Raw genomic sequence first — 20,723 nt, forward strand, 5'->3', positions numbered from 1 at the left:
AGCTAGTTTTATGATGATGGGGAAAAACAGGAAAAAATTGAAGAGATATATTCCTGTCTGACTGAGAAACCGAGGACATGATCAGCAGTCCCTCCCTGTCACTCAAAGTGGCCCGCCCTTAATTATGCATAACGTTAAACCTTAACAAAATATAAATGGGTGAGTTATATAAAAATTCACCCCCTGTGCAGTTGCCATGAAGGGAGAAATAAACGATAGAGACCACAACCATGTTTTCTACCAGGCTGTAAACATGTTGATTTCTGCTGTAAAGTTGGGCAATTTAACATGGGGGTCTGTGGAGATTGACTGGCTTCTGGAGCCAGCCTCAAGTGACCATTCAGTGTTGGCTAATTTTTCAGTCCCAGAGGTTGCCACTTGTTTTGAACACTCAGTTTCCAACATTTCTATGCGTCCACACCAGTGATAGCCATGGCCGTCCCATCCTTGTCAACACGATATCTCAAGTACACCTCAAGGGAATTTCTTCAAATTTGGCATTAATATCCACTTCGATTTAACAATGAACTGATTATATTTTAGTGGTTAAAGGTCAAAGGTCAGGTCTATGTGACCTCATCTGTCTCCTCTTCTTCATGAAGCTACATGCTAACATCAGGGAAACATGTAATCTTGGTTGCTGATGTTGTGAATTTCTCCCTGACTGCGGATCATATTCTTGCTGGAACATGTCTGTTTATGTTTGGAAGCTTTTATTGGTGATTTTTTCAAGCTAGAAAGTGCCGCTATTCTGCATTACACTGCAACAACTGTGCAGAGATGCAGAGATATGGAAGACTGGACTTTTTCTGGAGGGGGACTTAAAGAGACAGACGCTAAAACGGAGCGTCTCAGACAGAGGGCGAATACGTGTTCCAGCACAGACACCAGAAGGACGTATTAACATCAAAGCATGTTAACACGTCCTAGTATAAACCTTGAATACAAGCATGAACCTAAAAATGAGTATAATAAGTCCTCTTTAAAGTAATTCTCTGACATTTTGATATGTATGCTTGTTTACTATGACGTCTACTTGGATAAGAAGATCATATGTGCAGTGCAGAGGTGGGAGGAGAGAATTGTCTTAAACTGTCAGGTGTCACCTAAGATAGCTGAATTATATATTTTTTATTTCATTGTCCCTTCAGGTGCCTTAAACCAACCAGACTCTGCCCACAGTGTGAAAATATCTCAGTCCTTCAGCACAAACAAGAGGAGCAGCAACGAGACTCCACCCCCACCACCTCCTTTTCCCAAAGAAGTTCTTGAGACGGGCAAAGAGAAGGAAATATTCCTTTAATCATAAACGACAGACTGGAGTTTGGGTAAGGCCTTTGCCATCATAAAGACTTTTAAACATGGAAAGACTGATGGAGCTGTTAAAGGACTCACACATATGGAGAGAGTGATGGAGCTGTTAAAATACTTTGGACATGACTTCATGACATCCAGGTGTGTACAGCATGAAGAGGACAATCGCTATTATTATATTTTATTACTGGAAACCAGCTGTTTGCGTTCAGATTAGCTGAACATGAAAAAAGTAACCACTCATGGACATGTTTTATAAGGATGTGTACATTTGTGTTAGAGGTTTAAAAAAAATGCATTTGCACATTGGAAAAGATTCTATTTTAAATGAAGACACTGAGAAACATTTTACTGCCAAAGACTTTTCTGAGTTTTTTTTATCATTTTATTTTAAATGAAAGTAGGTTGTCTTTAACCATTTAGCACTCGTGTCTTAACTCTTTTTAATTTAATGAATGATAAGTGCGGTGACAGGAAGCTGTAGATTTGCCAACTTTGACATCTGTTTAAATATGAGGTGCCAAACTTTATTTCATAACAAATCAAGGTAACCGTGAACTTTGTCCTGTTGTACAGTATGTCTTGTAATCAAATCATAACTTAACAGGGTACAAGGAAGGAACTACATTTTGGCTGTAAAGTTATTGTCTGTAAATACTATCAGGGGTTTTGTGCACTTCCTGTCCGGAGACAGTGGCGGTCCGTGACTCAGTATCAGCAGGGTTGTTTTAGTTTACAGCCAGACAATTACTGGAAGCATTTATGATAATATAAGAGAATTATTTCTCAGTGATGTTCCATGTTAAATAATGTTCTGGTATAATTTAACACTATAATTGACCGCTGTCTCTTTTTGTTCCATCCTCCAAATCCCACCTAATAGGTCATTCAATAAAAAGAGAGTTGACTTGACAGTTTTTTTTTTGATTGACTTGATGTGGCTGAGGAAAACCTAATTTTCTTTTAAAGAAACTTAAGTGGAGCTGACTTTAAACTACAAGTGATTCAGTCATTTTATCCCAGACATTTGTGTGAGTGAAGTTTGTCATGATTAGTGTATGAATTATTGACTTATGGCCAAAAACATGTCTTGTAAGGTCACAGTGACCTTGACCTTCCATGACCAAAATCTAACTGGTTCATTCTTGAGTCCCAATGGACTTTTGTGCCAAATTTGAGGAAATTCCCTCAAGGCCTTTTAAGATATCGTGTTCATGACACAAGGTCACAGTGACCTTTGACCGCCAAATTCTAATCAGTTCATCTTTAAAGTTAGCCTGGAAATCCAGGCTCAAATCTAGAAAGATTTTGAGTCTGGCCCTCACCGATAGACCCTTCCTACCCAAGGGGTGGCACTAACTGAGGCATTTCAAATGCCGTTGCACGCAATTGGATAGCACGATAGCCAATCAGAGCAAAAAACAAGGTGACGTATTCATTGCAGTAAGCCTCATTGTTTGCCGAACAGTGGGGCTAACTGATATATTATGCTTTTGCCATATCCCGTCGGCAAAATCGCAAAAACATCCTTCCTGGAAGCGAAGGCTTCTAGGGCAGTCTTCTGTTCCTCTCTCAAGGAAAAAGATAAGTGTAGTTGGCTTAGCGTTTCTTCCAAAGCTAAATTGAATGGATGCGGTCCTTCGGCAGCTGCCATCTTGGCTGTTTACTTTTCAACTCCTGCGGCGCAGCGCTGTTGTCATCATGTTATGCCCGCCCAGAGCCCGCCTCTGTCAGATAGACTGATCTGATTGGTCCGATTGGCGATTCAGCGAGCTCTGCTCGTCAGGGCCAGATTCCCATGCAGTGCAAATTCAAATTTGCTAGGGGCGGGGCATCTGGATTTCCAGGTTACTTTAAAGTGACATTTGTGTGAAATTTGAAGAAACTGCCCTCAAGTTTTTCTTGAGATATTGCCTTCATGAGAATTCCACAGACAAAGTCACAGTGACCTTGACCTTTGACGACCACATTGTAATAAGTTCACCCTTGTCCAAGGGGACGTTTGTGCCAAATTTGAAAAAAATTCCTCGAGGTGTTCTTGAGGTACTCTGTTCACAAGAATGAGATGGGCTTTGACCACCAAAATTGAGTAGTTCATCATTATGTCCAAGTGGACGTTTGCGCCAAATTTGAAGAAATTCCCTGAAGCATTCTTAGAGATATCATGTTAATGAGAATGGGACTGATGGACGGACAGACCACCCAAAAACATGTCTCTGGCCAATTGTGTCCCTGTGAGAAAACCATGACGGCAATGAAAAATGGTAGTCTCCAGGGAAAATTGAGAGGGTTGGCAAGTTCATGTGTTGGTCCCTGAGAAATGTTATTAGCATATGTGATTTGTCTCATATACTGCTGTCAAAAAATATCAGCAATCAATAGCTTCAATACAAAATATGTGCACAGACTCTCAAAAGATCAGATTCAGGTCCAAACTGAGGATGTAAATTCCAAGCTGTAGAAGTGTGCAGAGTTGAATTCCAGCAGGGCTACCAATAACAAATGTACCCATCCACTAAAAGCATGTTAGCGGATCAGATAGTGATGCAGTGTATCAACAGCCCTCCACTCTGAGTGACTGAGCTGGAGCAACAGAGAGGCTCTTTGTCAGACTGCTGTTCATCTCTGCAGAGTCTGAACAGCAGCAGACCTTTTTCACAGCTGGAGGGCCACAATGAAAAGATGCATTCAGACTCTGTACCCGCTGCAAGGGTCTGAATCATGTTCTGCATCAACATATCCACAGACAGCATCCTGTCTGAATCTGCTGAGAAGTCTGTCAAAGAAATCACAAAACCTGTACAGTTTTAATCAAATGTAATAATGTGCAAGAAAAACAGAACACACCAAATATCAAATACAATGTTTCTTTATTATATGTATTCCTCAACAGAGGCTTTAAAAACCACTTGGTGACAACAAACTATACTGGTGAATGAATAATCTCATGTCCTGGAAAACACTGCTGTTGAATCAGCGAGGGCACACATCCAGACAACTACGCTGCTCTCATTTCACCTCTGACCAAATTATTTTGATCTTCTCAACTTTTGAACAGGAATGTTGGTTAACAGGCATCATAAATGAATGAGGATCAGAAGTACATCCACTCTGTGGATGTACTTCTGGTGTACAGAGTGGAGTGACTGCCGGCCTCTGGTGTTTATGATGAAACCCTCAGGTCAGAAATGGACTTTCAAAATAAAAGCATGAGGAATCTTGTATATATTGATACCTTGCTTTCAGTTTCTTTAAACCCTTTATGATTATACATAAACATATACAGACATCAGCCAACAACAGCTTCTGTCAGCCCATGAATTAAAAAAAATATTGTGCAAATGCTTCGAAGAAACTAACCTAGGAATATTGGTACATGACCCATCGCTCGCTCCTCAGCCTGACATTTGACTGCAGCACACCATCATTTAGAGTTCTTGTGTTTTTCATAAAGCGACTTTTACACTTGACACATTCTACTTTACCTCCCGACATGGACACAATAAGGCCAAAACCAACTCTTAAGACAACATGAATAACTACTGAGGGGCAGCAAAACTGTGGCAGCCAACGTTTCACTGTTGCACCACCGATGATGTATACAGAGTCTGCACTATAGATTATACACTGGTTTCATATTAAGGGTAAAACCGGAATTATAGCATGCAAAACTATATATACCAAAAGTAAGATGAGTAAACAACAAATGCTTCAGTTAAAAAAAACAAATACCTAATAGCTTTGGCTCAGTCAACAATCGTAACACATTTTTAAGGGTGTGAAACTCTGCTGGCATCACTGCTATACTTTATACTGTGACACCGGTGCAGTTTATAATGTAACGAGGGGTTAAAGACAGCTAGAATGGCTTGTTATGTAGTGTGTGTATGTGTGTGTTTTTGAAAAATGTTTTTCAAGCCTCCTGAGACCTTTTTAAGGCCCTGTCACACCAGAAAGTGACAAAGTGAAATATTTGGTCATAGGAGCTTGGTGAAGCTTGCAGGGCTGGTTGGTAAACTACTGTATCGGGTGAGCTAACCTCAAAACACTGGCCAGCCTGAAACATGCTAGAGCTGTTTTGTCTTTCTATTTGTCTGTATTGGGCCGTTAACTCCCCCAGCAGTTTGTTCTCAGGATTGTACAACAGTTACTGAAAAGAGAAATAAGCCTTAGTTCATATTTGTACCACTGCCTCCTGTCCCAACACTGTAGCATTGCAACTAATCTCTATAAAGGACTGAACAGGACAATTTGTTAGGTATCGGAGGTGTCCTGATTTCATCTTGTCGTCCAAGTAGTATTGAACAATTTTGTTTGAAGGGCAGATAAATAATCTGTGCAGCGCAATCTTAGAACCCATCGGCTATCGTCCGACAATGATTTTGCTTTACTTTTTCAAATTAATATGCATCCACATGCAGATATCGGTTTATATAGACTCGCTAAAATGACTAGTGCAGAGAAAAGGAAGTCCACTGGCTACAACGAAACAGCCTGAAATATTGGCCCTTGCCCCCAGAGGCTTTATCGTTGTCAGACGATAGCTGTTGGGTTCCAAAACTGCACTTCGGCCACACACTTCCAAGACTGTGTTCAGCTAATGATTATTTACTGTTTAATATGACAATTATCCAATTCTCAATTAATAATTTTCTCTATGAAATGTCAGAAAATATAAAATGCCTTTTTATAATTTCTTAGAGCCCAAGCTAATTACCAATTACCAATTTAAAACCAAAATAAATTTAGTTTATTTTCATGTACGAGACAACTGAGAAGCTGGAACCTGCAAATCTTTGGCTTAAAAATGACAATTATTAGATTATCACAATAGATGCTGGTTAATTTCTTTCAATTGTCAAGCAGCTGCAGCTCTACATAAAAGGTCTGTAAACCATTCCTCCTTTGTGGAGCATTTAATACTCCATCAGAGCAGGTTGAATAAAAGTGGATGGAACAACACCGCTAATAAGAAATGATGGTTTACCAAAGTTGAAAAAATTCTTTAGGTTTACCTCGCATGTGTGAGTAAATCTTCTAATAGCAGTGATTCCACTGAAAGGTGATTTTTGCCGTAAAGTTGTTGTTTTGAACGTTGGTGTGACTGGGCCTTTACAGCTGATAAGAGCCTCACCACAGTGTCACAGGAGTATTTCGTGTTTACCAGCTTGTGCAGCTTCCACATTTGGCTTTTCGTTCCCTTTAGGTGGCACAGACTGTTGATAGAAGAAGGTGTCGGGGCTGTTGTGCAGGTTTTATACTTGGTGTGTTTGTCAGTTTCAATGCCTCAACCTCGTGTGGTCCAATCCCGGCGCCCCGCTGAGCCAGCCGTTCAGAAAGCACTGAGCTCCTTAAATCTTCCCTTCACACCAAGTGCAAATTAAAGTCCGTACTTCAGATGTCCATTGACTGAGTCACAATGTAGAGAAAAAAAAAACTCAACAACAAATAAAACATGAAGTGAAATGTAAAATGCCGTCCTAGACGTCCTTTCAGTTAGATTTATTTTCCTCTTCGTCTTTCTCGGGTGGGGGCGTTTCTTGAGGCGGGTGATGGGGTGAGTCTTCTTCTGTGGTTTGTGGCTCCGGTTTAGTCAAGTTTTCCTCTGTCTGCGGCGCTGCAGTTTGTGTACAGTTGATCGGCGCGAGCACTATGGGAGGCTGCAGGGGACAAAAACAGTTTCTATATAAGATGGCTGAACTGCATGGAGCAGAAAACTAAATGTAGTAACAACAGAAAACAGAGTAGCCGTAAATAGGACAAACAAAACCAAAGAATATACAGTCATCCCTCTGTACACAGGTAGATTTAAGGCTATGTGAACTTTGTGTTTTACATCACATCCCCATTAAACCCAAATTAAAGGAGCCTTAATGTTGTCAGAGGTATTCCTGTACGCAGAGATCAAAAGTCCCAGATATGCATAAAGAAAGGGGAGCATATCAGAGAAAAACCCACTAAACCACAAAGATAGGACATGCTAACTACGTAACATGAGCTAAGCTAAATCACTATCACTAGCTCCAGTATTTGTAAGTCTACCACAGATGTGTGTACGCAGAAAAAAAATAAAAACAAACATCTACTCTTAAGGGAAAAACCACAAAAAAAGTAACCTTAAGTAACATCAAGATGTTTTAATGGAAGAGTGTAAAGTAGCAAGCCCAGATGGAGTACCTGCAGTGACATTCACAGACAGCTGAGCCCTCAGCAGCAGACTAGAGCACACCCACAGTAAAATAAAGGGCAAGGAGCAGCAATGGGAGGAAGGTGAGGGAAGGGTGGACAGTAAAACAGAAAGAGGCAGTTGGAACGGATGGAATTATATTAAGGGGTTACTCAACTTAAAATTCTACTTTATTCTGCATGTTATTTAACTCTAGATTCTTTTTTTGTGCGTTTTCTTTTGTTGATGTTTTTTTTTTTTTTTTGTTCTTCGGCAGTAGGCAGTCATATCAAACTGGTATTCACCACAAATCCACTTCCAGTCCAGAACTGGGGCAACTCCCTGCGCCACAGCGCTACAGTGAGGCTGGTGAGCAGAGTGCAAGGCACCAGGTAGAGCAAGGCCGGCTGACCCATCTGCATCAAGGCCAGGGCCACGAAGGTGATCAGCAGGCCGATACCGTAAGCTGACAGGAGACAGGGAGACAGAGACAGCAGCACACACAAGGTCAACATATTAAAAGTCCAGTCATGTCCAGCCAACACTTAAGATGATGCATGTTGTCACTTTAAAGACTCATTCAGACTGGATTTATGTCCCTCGGGGTGGTGGGGTGATTAACATCACCTGCCCTGGTCAGTGATTTTAATCTCATTCAGAACGCCTTTGTGAGCAATCAGTAATAATCAAGTGATAATTACAGCCTCAATTAGCAACAGTTTCCTCTTGTAATATAAATCTCGTCTGGAGCTACATCCTTGTAATTAAAATGGATGTCTGAAGAAGAGGAGCACAGTGAATACTTTATTCCCCACCTCCCCTCTGTAATGTTGATCCCATCAAAATGGGTCTTATCATAACACTGCAGCAATATTTCAGCAGTTACATCCCTCACAAGCCCCCCTGCACATGTACGTACCAATCGTACAGGCCATAAAGTAGATCCTGGAGGACTGTGTTAAAATGTCAAACCTGTGACAGTATGCCACCAGCAGACCTGACAGGGAAAAAAAACATCAAAGAGGCATTCAGATCAGTCAACAAGAGAAGCTGCTGTATTCAGCCACATTCTGTCATACTCAGACATCTGCGTCCGAAGTGTTTCCCAGCACTTTATTATCTGGTATTGAAGGAATACTTCATCCACAACATTTTTTAAGAATTGCAGTAAAAGGGGTCCATGTTTAACAACAGCAAAACTATATATAAACATCCTTTTACAAACTCACAAACTTTAAAAACGCACTTTAATCCAAGTTTTATTTATCCAGCATGCTCAGTACTTAGCTGACACTTCACTATTTAAAACACTTCCTCCATATGAGTAGCACGCCTGGACAAATACATGCGTTTGGACTCTACTGCCCAGGCACACTGCTTGCCTGTGTGTGAGACGGTTTATGTGGAGGTGATTTAAATAGTAAGGTTTAGCGAAAAAGCAAGTGTTTGGGAAGTACTGAGCATACGACTGGATCAATGAGATTTGGATTATACTGTGCGAGTTGAGTGAACCTGAAAACACACTGGCGCCACCACAGCACATTGCATCAAGTGCCACCCCTAATAAAACTTGATTTTCTCACCTGAAGAGCCGATATCCAGAGCTATGACTTGCCAGAAAATATCGTTTTGGCCATTGTCTTTATTATGACAGGACTGTGGGTTGTTTAGCTCAGGATATTTCTCGACCTCAACAGGTCTCTCCTCATCCATTCTTCATCACACATGAGACAGCAACAGCTACAGAGTTCTCTATATATATTAACAGTGAAGAGAGGAGTTGAGCTGCCATAGGAGCAGCATTTAATGCATTTAATTGCGGCAGTGTCAATGTGCGTCTGGCTGCCACCGATGTGGGGTTGTGTATTGAAAATAATAAGGGAGATGTTTTTTTACATGCGGCATTCGGTGTGTTTTAGCCTTGAGAGTTGGTAAATGGATGTTTTGCTTTTGTTAAATGTGGCCCCCATTTATTCCAATTCATTGAGAATTTTCAAGGTTTTTGGATTCTTTGTTCACCATAGAGGCCAGAAAAAAACATTTTCTTCTTGAATTCAGCATACCATGGGGTGAGTAACTTACATACAAATAATCATTTTGTGGGTGAAGTATTCCTTTAACACTAGATAGTTCCTGATACACCAGCAAAAGCTCAATTAAATTAAATATTTCACAAAAAATGACAGAGAAAACATTATTGTGCAGCTAATTTATGAGAACTAAACATTGTAATTATGTAGCATTACAAATATGCAGCCATAAAAAAAAACAGTCGGTGTTGAGTAAGTTCTGTGTTTACACAGCTGACAACCACAGCGATGTTTTCTGCTTCAAGGGAAGTCTAAATAGAGTGACTGTGGTCAGTGTTAGTTCAATCATTTCCTGCTTAAAACCATAAAACAGCCACATGAGCTCTAATCGGTTCGAGTTCCTTGTGGTAGAATGACACGGTTAATTACCTGGTACTAAGATATCACCAAAGCCCAGGAGAGAGAAAGGCCGGTCACAGAGAGCCAGGGGAGAGGAGTTTAACCTGGGTACTTTCAGCACCATGGGGAGCTGGAGGAAACACAAACATTACTATCAACTACTTTGCCTCTGAGCTGAGAGGGTCACCTTCAGGGAGGAAGTGGAGTCTAATAACCAGCTCACCTTTTCATGCGTGGAGGAATCAGAGGGACCAGCCGCTACCTCCACCATTATACTTTCCCCACTCTGCAGGGAAAAGCCATGGGTAACGTAAGCATGACACACAGTAATAGAGACCGTAGACATTTGTGTAGCCTCGAGTGTAAACAGTTGACATACCTTGGTAAAGAAGGGTGTAATAAATACAAAGAAAACATCGTAGACAAAAAGGACCGACAGTAATAAGGTGCAAGCCTGCAGAGCAGAGAAAATACATTAAGTGAGTTTGCAACTAACAATTATTATTCCAAACACATTAAAACATAAAAAACACCTTCCACATTGTTATTATTTATATTTATGAGAGTGCTGACCCACCTTGAATGTGGGGAGTCTGACTGTTTTAAGCATGTAGAGACAGAAGGCGATCCCCAGGGCGTCCTGTAACACCCACGCCCACCTGGAGGATACATAACAAGACTGTGAGTCAGCTACACCACCATCATCATCATATAAAGTACCTCCAATGTGTTATCTCACACAGATGGAAAAATGCTACCATTATGTCGCCCGACACACAACACGCAACACCCAAAAAGGACTACATGTGCTCATAAACCAACATTGGGAAATCAACTTTAAATACCCTGGTCAACAGTTCCAATCATTCTTTTTAAGGTTATTTCTGCTAGGACAGTCAATACTTTTGTAAATGCTAACAGGACTGATACACACAACATGTCATGAAGAAAATCATGCAGTGACTGGCTTGTTTTCTCTGGACATGTGACTGACTTTCACCCATTTCCCTCTTTGCACTTACTGGTCTTCATTGCGAAACACCATCCAGGTGACGCTGACGCTGATGCAGAGTGCTGACAGCAGCAACATGCGAATCTGCGGCCGTTTGTGCAAGTACGGCAAGTTGTTCTCTGGAACCCTATGGTCATGACACAAATCCACAGATCAACAAACATAACCATAATTTAGACATCTGTCAACAGTGTACGGGGCTTTCTCAGGCTAACCATTCACTTGCAATAACTATATGCCTACAATAATATCTCGAGGTCCTCTCTCAGTCTATAATCACATAATTTGAAGATTTATAATAAGTGAAAAAAATAAGTAAACAAGTAGGCAAAGCTTTGTAAACTTGAGTGGCTATATGGAGTTTCAGAAACTATAGATTTTTTTGGGCAGCTATTGACATGAACAGTCTCACCTGCACTTGCAGAAAGGGAGTCTCCTGACAAACGGCCATAGGCAGCTGTGGAGGCCGACTGAAGACGCCACACAGAAGATGGCAATGACCCAAATGGCTAAACAGAGAGGGAACAGTAGTGGCATGCAGAAGATTAGTGCATATTATACTAAGCAAATACACTTTTGGGGTGTTTTCCTCTTTGACACACTAAGTCTTTAAATATCTGAATAGTGGTGTCAGTATCATCGCTGTGTGTTCAGTCTTGAGTCCAGTGTGGTGAATCCAATAAGCTGAGTGATCAAAAAACACAAAGCAGACTATCAGCAAGTTTTTTAATCTCTATACCAGTGTAATGTTTTCTGAGCCATTAAGCTCTTTAAGCGCATGGCCAGTATTTATGTTGAAGAGGTTCACACATTCAGATCTGTTAACTGCCTCTACAGCCTTATAAAGCTGGACACAGGATAAAGTATCTGCTGTAGCTCAGAGGAATCTTGAGTTTGAGTTAAATGGGGGAATTATTAACTCACTTTGTTGTCCAAGATTTGCTTAGATGGGCTTTTAACAAAAAATCTTCTGATTCTCAGCTGCTGAAAACCGTATTTATAAGCATATACAGGCAGTGATGATACGCTAATTCTCAGGAAGCCTACACCTAACTCAGCTGTTTTTAAACTAGGCAATGTAATTGCACAATAAAGCACAATTCTGCATCTGCCTGGCAGCTTACTTTAAAGTCCCCCACGATGCTATGATTAATATTTTGTTTAACATGGTTTTACCACATAAAAAGCTTTTAAAAATTGTCTGGAAGCGGATCTGCTCTTCCTCCTTCACTACAAAATTCTGGATCTCGCCTCCACACTGCCTACCACCACTGCTTGCAGTAGGTTTTGCTTGTGCTTTCTGCTTTCTCCAGCACTAAAATTACGTGTGGATAAAGGTCTGGCTATAGGAGACAGGCGAGATTGACTGGTGAAAAAGCCGCACACACAGACAGCTTGCGTGAGCCTCAGTAAGACTCAGATAAGGATGTTGTGCACCAAAATCGGTGACTAGCAGACATATCAGCTTGGAAAGTTGTTTGATAGCTATAACTGCCAGTGGCTGTTAGTGGTTGTAAAACACATAACAATATCTGCCACCATGTTGGTGTGTGTTCACACTGGTCCAATTTACTTCCAAAACTGCACACTGCACCATGTTTGCTGTCAAAACTTTCAGTGCTCTCTGTACTGACAGGCCCGCTCCGCGCTGGAGGTTTCAGGATTCTCTGCCGGTGTTATGTCTAAGTCTGCTCCCCATGTTGATATGTGTTTCCCGTATTAGAGAGCGATTCGCTTTTGTGTTAGTGACATACCTGACATACATCTGCATCTAAGATTCTAGGGAAGTGCAGAGACATCACCCCCCTCAGTAGACAAATTTAAAAACACCTCTCCAGTGACTAACTTTGCACAGATACATGCCAGTATAGTCAAGGTCGGACATTTTAGGGTGCAGGGGGCCTTTAAGTAAATTTTAGCATCAGTGTACGACTCATACAGAGAAATTTGACCAATTTATAAATTTTAAAATGAGAAGTAAAGACAAATGACAGCCTAGTAAGCGGTGCAATATTATTATCAGTGTTAGAAGCTGCACTGTTGTCTCAATTAAATTTAACGAGGTAGCCTCTGAGATAACACTGAAAGCTCAGAAAGAGCAAGCAAGGGGACCTTAAATTGAGACACAATGAAAACATTGTCTACCATCTTCTCCACAATCTGTATCCCAAAAAAAGGCCTTCTTAAATCCTGCCAGACCACAAATAGTGAGGGAAAAAATTACAGACTGGCTTTGAACACAGCAATAAATCCTGGGCAGCCAGGACTGGAACCACTAATAATCTATCGGTCACACAAAAGTGGATGTGACCAAAGAGCTTCTTCTTACAAATCGTGAACGAGTATCTTTGGTCAGCATACTGAGTGTTATATGTAGTGTGTTCACATCGTTGGATGTGTGAGTATAGTTGTCTGTGTCGTACCCAGGCGATCGTAGAAAAAGTAGAGTAGCACCAGCATGCTGCAGCACATGACCACGAACACACAGATCATGATGGGTGTGACATCTACGGTCTCCTCGTCCTGCTTCTCCGCACCGTCGTCCCGCTTGTGCTTCATGTAGCGTCTGCAGGAGGAGGGAAGAAATTCAGTGGAGGCTTGTTTGGGACGTTCATAACTCCACAGACTAATGATCAGTATCTTCACACACTCAGCTTGAGCCAGCTTATTGAGCAGAATAGTCCAGGGCAGTGCAGTTAGCCAGCCTCTTGGGTTTTATCTTCCACTGGTTTTATTAAACAGTATTCACTGATGGTTGGTGACTTGCCAAAGCAGCCAGGATGATCATCACAACATCCACAGTAAATATTTACCATCAGTTGGCCGGCTGGCTGGCTGGGACTCACTTCCTTCCCGAGTTCCAAACACACACTCATATTCCAAAAATTTTTTTTATTTTTTTTCGCCCGCGGCCCTGTGCGTCAGAGACCCCATCTGACTGCCCTCAGTCACCTTGGCAACTCCGTCAGGATTGGCTCGAGCCGATGAGTCACTCGTACGGCCTCGAATAAACAACGCTGCCCTTTAGTGGAGTCGCAGCGGCACAAAGCAACAAAGCAGACTGCTTGGTTTGAGATGAGTAAGAAAAAAAGGGCTGTGCTATTAAACGCTTGTAGTTCTTTGCCAAGAAAACTGTGACTAATCTTCCCTGGAGATGACCCCCCTTGATAAATTAACTTTGATTTAAATTTAGCAGTTGGGACTAAAAGCACAGTATGCACAAACAGAAGGAAACTTTGTGTCCTGTAATATTGTAACGTAATGGAACATAACTAGCAGCATCATCTTTGACAATCAACTACAATTTTAGCCCCTTTAGACTTAAACTACTTTTATACCAATTTTGGATTAAAGGCCTTGATTTCAACCCTTTATCTTGAAAATAAACTTTAAAAGCTTTCATTCATGTATCCTTCAGTACATGACTGTCTATAATGACCTGCACATCATGTAGAGTTATTTCTGTTTCTCACACTCAAATCAACTTAGCATGACGATGATAACACACATTAAATGTCACGTTCTCTCCACCGTGTCCACTTACTTCTTGCTGTCTCTGCTGCCGGCCCAGTAACCTCCGATGGCAACCGTTCCTACTGCCATCAGAAAGATGATCACCATGTTGTAGTCCAACGCTGGCTCGTTGGGTGCGTACATGGCGACCTGTCTTCCTTTACCAAAGTTCTGCAGGAGTCGAAAACGAGTCAAGATAATATCCATCTCCCTTGTAGATTCTCATCAACAAGTACTACTACACCATGACCCCATGTAAATATATACAGATCCACCTCTGCTGTCAGACTGTACAATGTTTAGAGTTCATTATGTTGAGCTGAGCTATCAGAAAGAGAAAAACTGATACAGTGAAACCCCACAGGTAGCCAGAGGTTTGTTGGTCTACTGTTTCAATGGTTTCTCACCTTGCTTATGTCCAGCATATCAGAGTAGCTGAGCAGTGCAACAGGAATGCCAATCTCCTCATACTGAGTCTTGTTTCCTGCTGGTGGCGTCTGTAATTTAAAAAAAAAAGAAAAAGAATATATTTCTGTTTCTGAAGTGCCAAAATCATTTTAACTTGATGCACTATGAATCAAAGCAACAGCCTTAAGATATAGTCAGAAACAAGGTTACCAGTCTGTCCTTGCTGACTATGAGCAGGCCCTTGGCGCCGTTAATCTGGGCCAGCCGGACCTTCTCATAGAAAGTGCAGTTGCCTCTCATCACCATGGGGATGCGATTCGGGAAGCCTCCCTCTGGGACGTCGGAGGGTGAGCACAAGACCGATGTTGTCAGGTCATAGATCTGAAGACGTGACTACAAGACAAAGGGTTTGCGATGTTAACCAGAGCTGGCCGACTTCCTATTAAGGTTCAACACTTAATACATATTTTTAAAAAATGACACTGTATTTATTTTTTATTGTATTTATTATACAGAGATGCAGTCAGGTCCATGATGATGGATACATCAAACTATCTCTGCATTTAAGAGCCTTGCGCTTGAGACTTGGCTTGCTAAAAGTAAAATGATATACAAAACTGTAATCCTCCATGCATCTATGTCCTCCACAGTGGATTACTGTAACTCATTATAATCTCATATCAGTCATAAGGATCTCCAACATCTGCAGCTGGTTCATAAAGCAGCAGCCAGAGTCCTAACAGGCACCAAGAGTGTGGATATCAGATTTCAACATCCTGTACGAGGTTTTATTGATCAGGTACATATAAATACACACTGTAGATGATCCCCACTGTTCTCTGTGGCTGTGAAGCACTTTGTAAGTCTTTGTTTTAAAAAAAAATGTCACGATTATCGTTGTTTACACCTCTTGTCGCTCACTCATGACTTACTGCCTTATTGAGGTCCTGAGGTAGTCGTGCCCACTGTGAGTTGAAGAATATGCAGTAATCCTTTCCTTTGCTCTTGCCCTTGTCACTGAAATGGGCCATGCCGTACTCTCCCACCACCTGTGAACGTGACAGCAATGTCTGTATTATTTTACATGTCAATGAAATGTCAGTGTGTTTGATTTGTGGATCACAGACTTGAACCTGATTTCCAGCCGCACATTAACTGTTGTTGCTGTTTCCCCTGAAGTCTTGTAAAAAGGTAAAAGTCAGAAGTATTGCAAAGGGGGAAGATGCATGACTCTAAACACTGCTCAACACTGTGAATATTAAAGCTGTGGCATGCTGCCCTGCAAACACACATGCAAAAGATATGCTTTTTGTAAACAACAGAGCATGCTTATGATCAAACTAATAACACTTTAAAATCAAGGGAACAGTTTTTTGTCTCCATTTATTTTTGAACATTAGACATGGTATATACACTCAGACATAACTCAGACCCCACCTGCTGGCAGTATGAAAAAAGTATGGTTTTGGTGGTACTGTGTAACCAAGACATTAATATTAAACAACGATGTGCATGCCTAAAGCTTTTGGTTGTGAGAGGAAACCGCACAAATGTGATGCCACATGGGTTGATTACCTGCAGATCAGTGCAGTCTGATTGGCTGTTTGCCAATTAGTGTTGTCATGTGCTCATAGTTATCAGACCTAGGTATTTATTAGAAGTCAACACCAACAATGTGGATTATCATCTTCAGCACATATTTGAAAGCCTGCCTTTTGAAGGGAGACTTGCTGCCAGATATTGTCTCAACAATCTTTAAGATATGCTGATCTCATCATCTTTCTGAGACAATTACCAAACATGGACACAGCAGGACAATACTGTGAAATTGGGCAAACATGGCTACACTAACAAATGAGGAACTGGCCAATATAACAGCAAGTTGGGGATCACAGGTAAGTGCCCAGACAGATATCAGGTGTGTAAAACTGTGTGAAATGTGAAAGCGTCATACTGTAAATCTGGTGTAGTTTACTGGTTTAGCATGTGTGTGAAGAAGTTGTTAACCTACCCTAAAATACCACTGTATGCAAGTATAAACACTGGCACGAGGTGCAGTTGAATTGTAGAATTAAGAAAAATGGGGTGGACCAAATATTATTATGAACACCTCTCACTATTACGCAATAAAGTTCAACAACATCACAAACTACAGCCTCCAAAGTTACCTTAAAGTTGAATCAGCACAAGCCAGGTGTACCTAATAAAGTGACAAGATAATGGCCGATGGTCTGCTACTAGTGAAACCTTTTTTATTGACTGCAGCACTTGGGATCCGAAAAAATTTTAAATGCCTGATTTTAACGCCCTATTTTCTATTTTCAGTAGCAAAGCATCTACCGGTATGTCTAATGTTATACAGACCAGAGAAGAGCAACACAGTTATACTTTAACTCGTCGGGTAAAAGCACAGTTGGTTTCAGTACTTAAAGCAGTGACATTATAATCACTATTTATCAGTCACTTATTTCAGACGCGTTACCACTGATTTCTAACTGCAGCATGATGGGAGTCATTATCCAACATTAAGCGATGCAATCTCTGTTAAACACTCCTAAAACGCAGTCTGTCATACATGGGTTTCCAGGGCCCACGATCATCTCCGCAAGCTAACAGTCATAGCATCCAAGCTAATAATCCCGGAACACGGCTGGGAGAAAAAACCCAATCTGTTTTAATCAGCCACGTGCCGCAATGCGACGTAAAGGCACGAGGGGAGAGTATGTAATGAAACACGCTCGGTCTGTCTCACCTTCTGGACGAGAAAAGCGGCCCAAATCAGTGTTTCAGGGACCCTCATGATGCCTAGCTTGTTGTTGTTTCCCCCATCAACCAACCAACCGCTCGGCTCGAGCCCCCTCACACGAGCCCCCACCAGCTGTTCTAACAAGCCACGCCCACTGTGCCGTGCGGGGGATTTTAACTGGCTGTTAACGTGACGAGCGAATGAGCACGTGCCTGATTGGTTAAAGTCAAAGTCAGTCAAAATAAATGAATAAATTAAACTTACGAACATTTTGACTTTAGTTTAACTCGACAGTTTAGAGTTACGATAAGCAGGCGTATTTAAGGACTCTAAAATCATTAAATTGTGTTCATATCTTCTATTTTTTTAATTAAGCTGTTTTTATATTGTCCCATTAACCCATACAGCATTGGGTTAATGGGAAAGCATGGTTTGGGGTGATTAGGACAGTGCTAAAAGGCTTTACTAATAAAGAAAATTATTATGTCTGCCTAACAATAATCAACCATAAAAATATTTGTGGACTAAATGGATTTTCCAGGTGTTTTTTGCATAATAGTTTACACTAATATAGTATCCAAACCTCACTCTTAGTCTTGATCTCTTAACCCAGCCCTAACCAATCCTGATTTTTTTTTTTTTTTTTTAAACTTAATTAAATGTGTTCAATGAATTTTGGAATTCTAAACTCAAAAACAGTCCCAATCACCCTAAATTTACCATACATTTTTGGAACGTTCAGATTGTGACAAACTCCAAAGTCAGACTTTGTATTTTTTGTCAGTTTCTCCTTTGTGGCCATCTTGGACTTTTAATATGGTGACCACCAATAACTTGTTTTTAGCTGGATCCTTCATGATAAATCAAATTGGCTTGGATATTTTTCAAGCCCAGAAATAATATAATGAAACAGTGAGCATTTTCAGGTTTAAGAGGCATTAAGAAAATGATGAAGGTGAAAAAGCGTTCAGAATAGGTTCAAAGTAAAAGTTTTTTCACAGACTATTTAAAGACATTTATTGACCAGCTACATTTAGACTACATTTCACCAGGATTTGTAATATTGACTTTCAACTGAGAAATGTGGTTGTGATTACTTAGTAAAGCTCCAGAATGATGATAGGTTATTAATTGCACACTGTGGAGGATGAAAAACCTCACTATTGCAAATCCCAGTGAAATACGGTCCAAATGCAAGTGTTCAAACAATGTCTAAAAATAGTCAGTGAAAAAAATTTCACCTTTGAACCATTTCTGAACATCTTTTCACCGATGACCACGGTCATTTTTTAAAATGTCGTTTTAATGGAAAAATGTTCGCTGGGGACCATTTGCAATTAAGAATCTGATGAATGACTGCCCCCACAGTGGCCACTTCATTGTAGTGAGACCTTTTTTTAAATCTTGACTTCACTGTATAAAATGAGCTACAGTATTTAAAAAAGTTACATTTTGTACCAAATCTGTGATGTATGAACCCAAAAATTGCTGCAATCGAATTATTCAAAAATGATTAAAACAAAATTATACAAGTAGCTGTATAGGGTTACATTTAAAGGTAATATTAGGTGATGTAGATATTATACCTAGATACATAAAATGTATATGTATCTTTCTCTATGTTATCTTTGTTTATTAATTTATTCTTGCCATTCACTTAAGATTTTGGTCTTTCCTGTTCTTTGCTACATGCAAACAATTCTGTCAAAGCTCTCTACAGCTCCAGACTTATGTTGCACATTACAGACAGAGAGTCCACATTAAATTAAAAACCTTCAGTCACCACATGACTTGGACTCTTGTTGTCAGATTTGAGTCAAAACGGCTGGCAAGGCTGGCACGGCTGCAGCTACGCTTTCCATTCCTAACCCTGTATTTTCACTGTAATTATAGATTACTGGACAGCCTCCAGTGTAACTGCTAATCTGCAGCTTTCTGCCTTTTTAAACATCAACTTTGGATGCAGTCTAGGGCTTGTTCTTTACACTGTATAGTATCTACCAACCAACTTACTGACCTACTTAAATTAATATTTATAATGCCATTAAGGCAAATGGTTGAACAAAGATAATAAAAGCAATACAGTCACTTATTTGACTGTACACCTGTTTGAGGAAAGCAGACACATATGGTAATAAATATTGTGTTAGTGATATGATAAAAATATATTAACTTTTTTCTCTAGGATTATCCAGTTATTAAAGTTCAAGTGAATGTTTTTGATTTCTGTTTCGTGTTTGTTTTGTGTGTTTGGGGCTGTGCTGACTGGGCTACATCATAATAACCATAAACAATGAATAGAAAAAGTAAGTGAAAGATTTATGTTATTAATTACATTATCTATATCATTATATGTTAATATTAGGGTGTTGTTGGGTTTTTTTTTACCATGGCAACCAGTGTTATTTGGGTTGTTGTGGTGTGGATGACTTCAGTTCCTCTGTAATCTTTGCTGTTGCATGCTCTATCTTGTTATGCATTGACGTACTGCAGCAGCTTGATTCACTCAGCATGATGTCATTCCATATGTCCTTCCGTCTGCCGGATATTTACCTGCATCAAGTGACGCACCAACACCGGAACTTGAACGATTTCTGCCTTCAGAATAAAAGGGCACATTATGTTGTATGCTTTACAGTGGTCCGAGTTACAGGCTTACAGAAAGAAGGGTAAAGGGAAGAGAGTTGCTTTTTCACTTTACTTGTCCTCAGTGTAAATAGAAAATACATCACAACTTCTCGAGGAGGAAGGCTTGGATGCTGCTTGTGATGTCTGTTATAAAAATTATGATCACAAGATGTAAACATGCCATTGTGTTGTGCAAGTGCTGGAGGTTCCTGTTTAATTCTATAGCAACTGCACGTCCAGCAGGTGGTTAAGGGTAAAGGGAAGTCTGTCATTACATACAGTCAGGTCCATAATTATTTGGACAATGATACAGTTGTCATCATTTTGGCTCTGTACACCACCACAATGGGTTTTAAATGAAACAATGAATACCTGCTTAAAGTGCAGACTCTCAGCTTTCATTTAAGGCTTTTTTCAGAAATGTAGTATGAACCGTGTAGGAATTACAACCATTTCTTCACACAGTCCCCCAACTTTAAGGGCTCATAAGTATTTGGACAAACTAAC

At 40.5% G+C, this 20,723-nt stretch overlaps 2 protein-coding genes across 4 annotated transcripts in view; one reads left to right on the forward strand and one right to left on the reverse strand.

Annotated features, from left to right (window-relative positions):
• Nucleotides 1-5,043, forward strand: part of arhgef18a (rho/rac guanine nucleotide exchange factor (GEF) 18a) — a 33,650-nt gene extending 28,607 nt beyond the window's left edge. For both annotated transcript variants that reach the window (XM_050074387.1, XM_050074388.1), the window contains one exon: nt 1,152-5,043. In XM_050074387.1, the coding sequence (XP_049930344.1) occupies nt 1,152-1,303 (152 nt within the window). In that variant the 3' untranslated portion in view covers nt 1,304-5,043. The remainder of the gene's footprint in view (nt 1-1,151) is intronic.
• On the reverse strand, nt 4,168-17,720 carry sppl2 (signal peptide peptidase-like 2). 2 transcript variants are annotated; one of them, XM_050074389.1, is made up of 15 exons: nt 17,595-17,720; nt 15,775-15,891; nt 15,053-15,235; nt 14,842-14,931; nt 14,466-14,605; nt 13,345-13,487; nt 11,334-11,430; nt 10,932-11,048; nt 10,487-10,568; nt 10,289-10,363; nt 10,133-10,195; nt 9,940-10,039; nt 8,400-8,477; nt 7,786-7,946; nt 4,168-6,974 (listed from the first exon to the last, which is right to left on the reverse strand). In XM_050074389.1, the coding sequence occupies exons 1-15, from the start codon at nt 17,640-17,642 to the stop codon at nt 6,807-6,809; spliced, it is 1,662 nt and encodes a 553-aa protein (XP_049930346.1). In that variant the 5' UTR covers nt 17,643-17,720; the 3' UTR covers nt 4,168-6,806. The 2 variants fall into 2 exon arrangements, 1 of the variants encoding a protein (XP_049930346.1); XR_007571935.1 differs by having other exon boundaries at nt 6,848-6,974; nt 7,492-7,946.
• Nucleotides 17,721-20,723: the final 3,003 nt, after the last annotated feature.

Source organism: Epinephelus moara, chromosome 21 (genome assembly GCF_006386435.1).
Source record: "Epinephelus moara isolate mb chromosome 21, YSFRI_EMoa_1.0, whole genome shotgun sequence".
Taxonomy (NCBI): Eukaryota; Metazoa; Chordata; class Actinopteri; order Perciformes; family Serranidae; genus Epinephelus; species Epinephelus moara.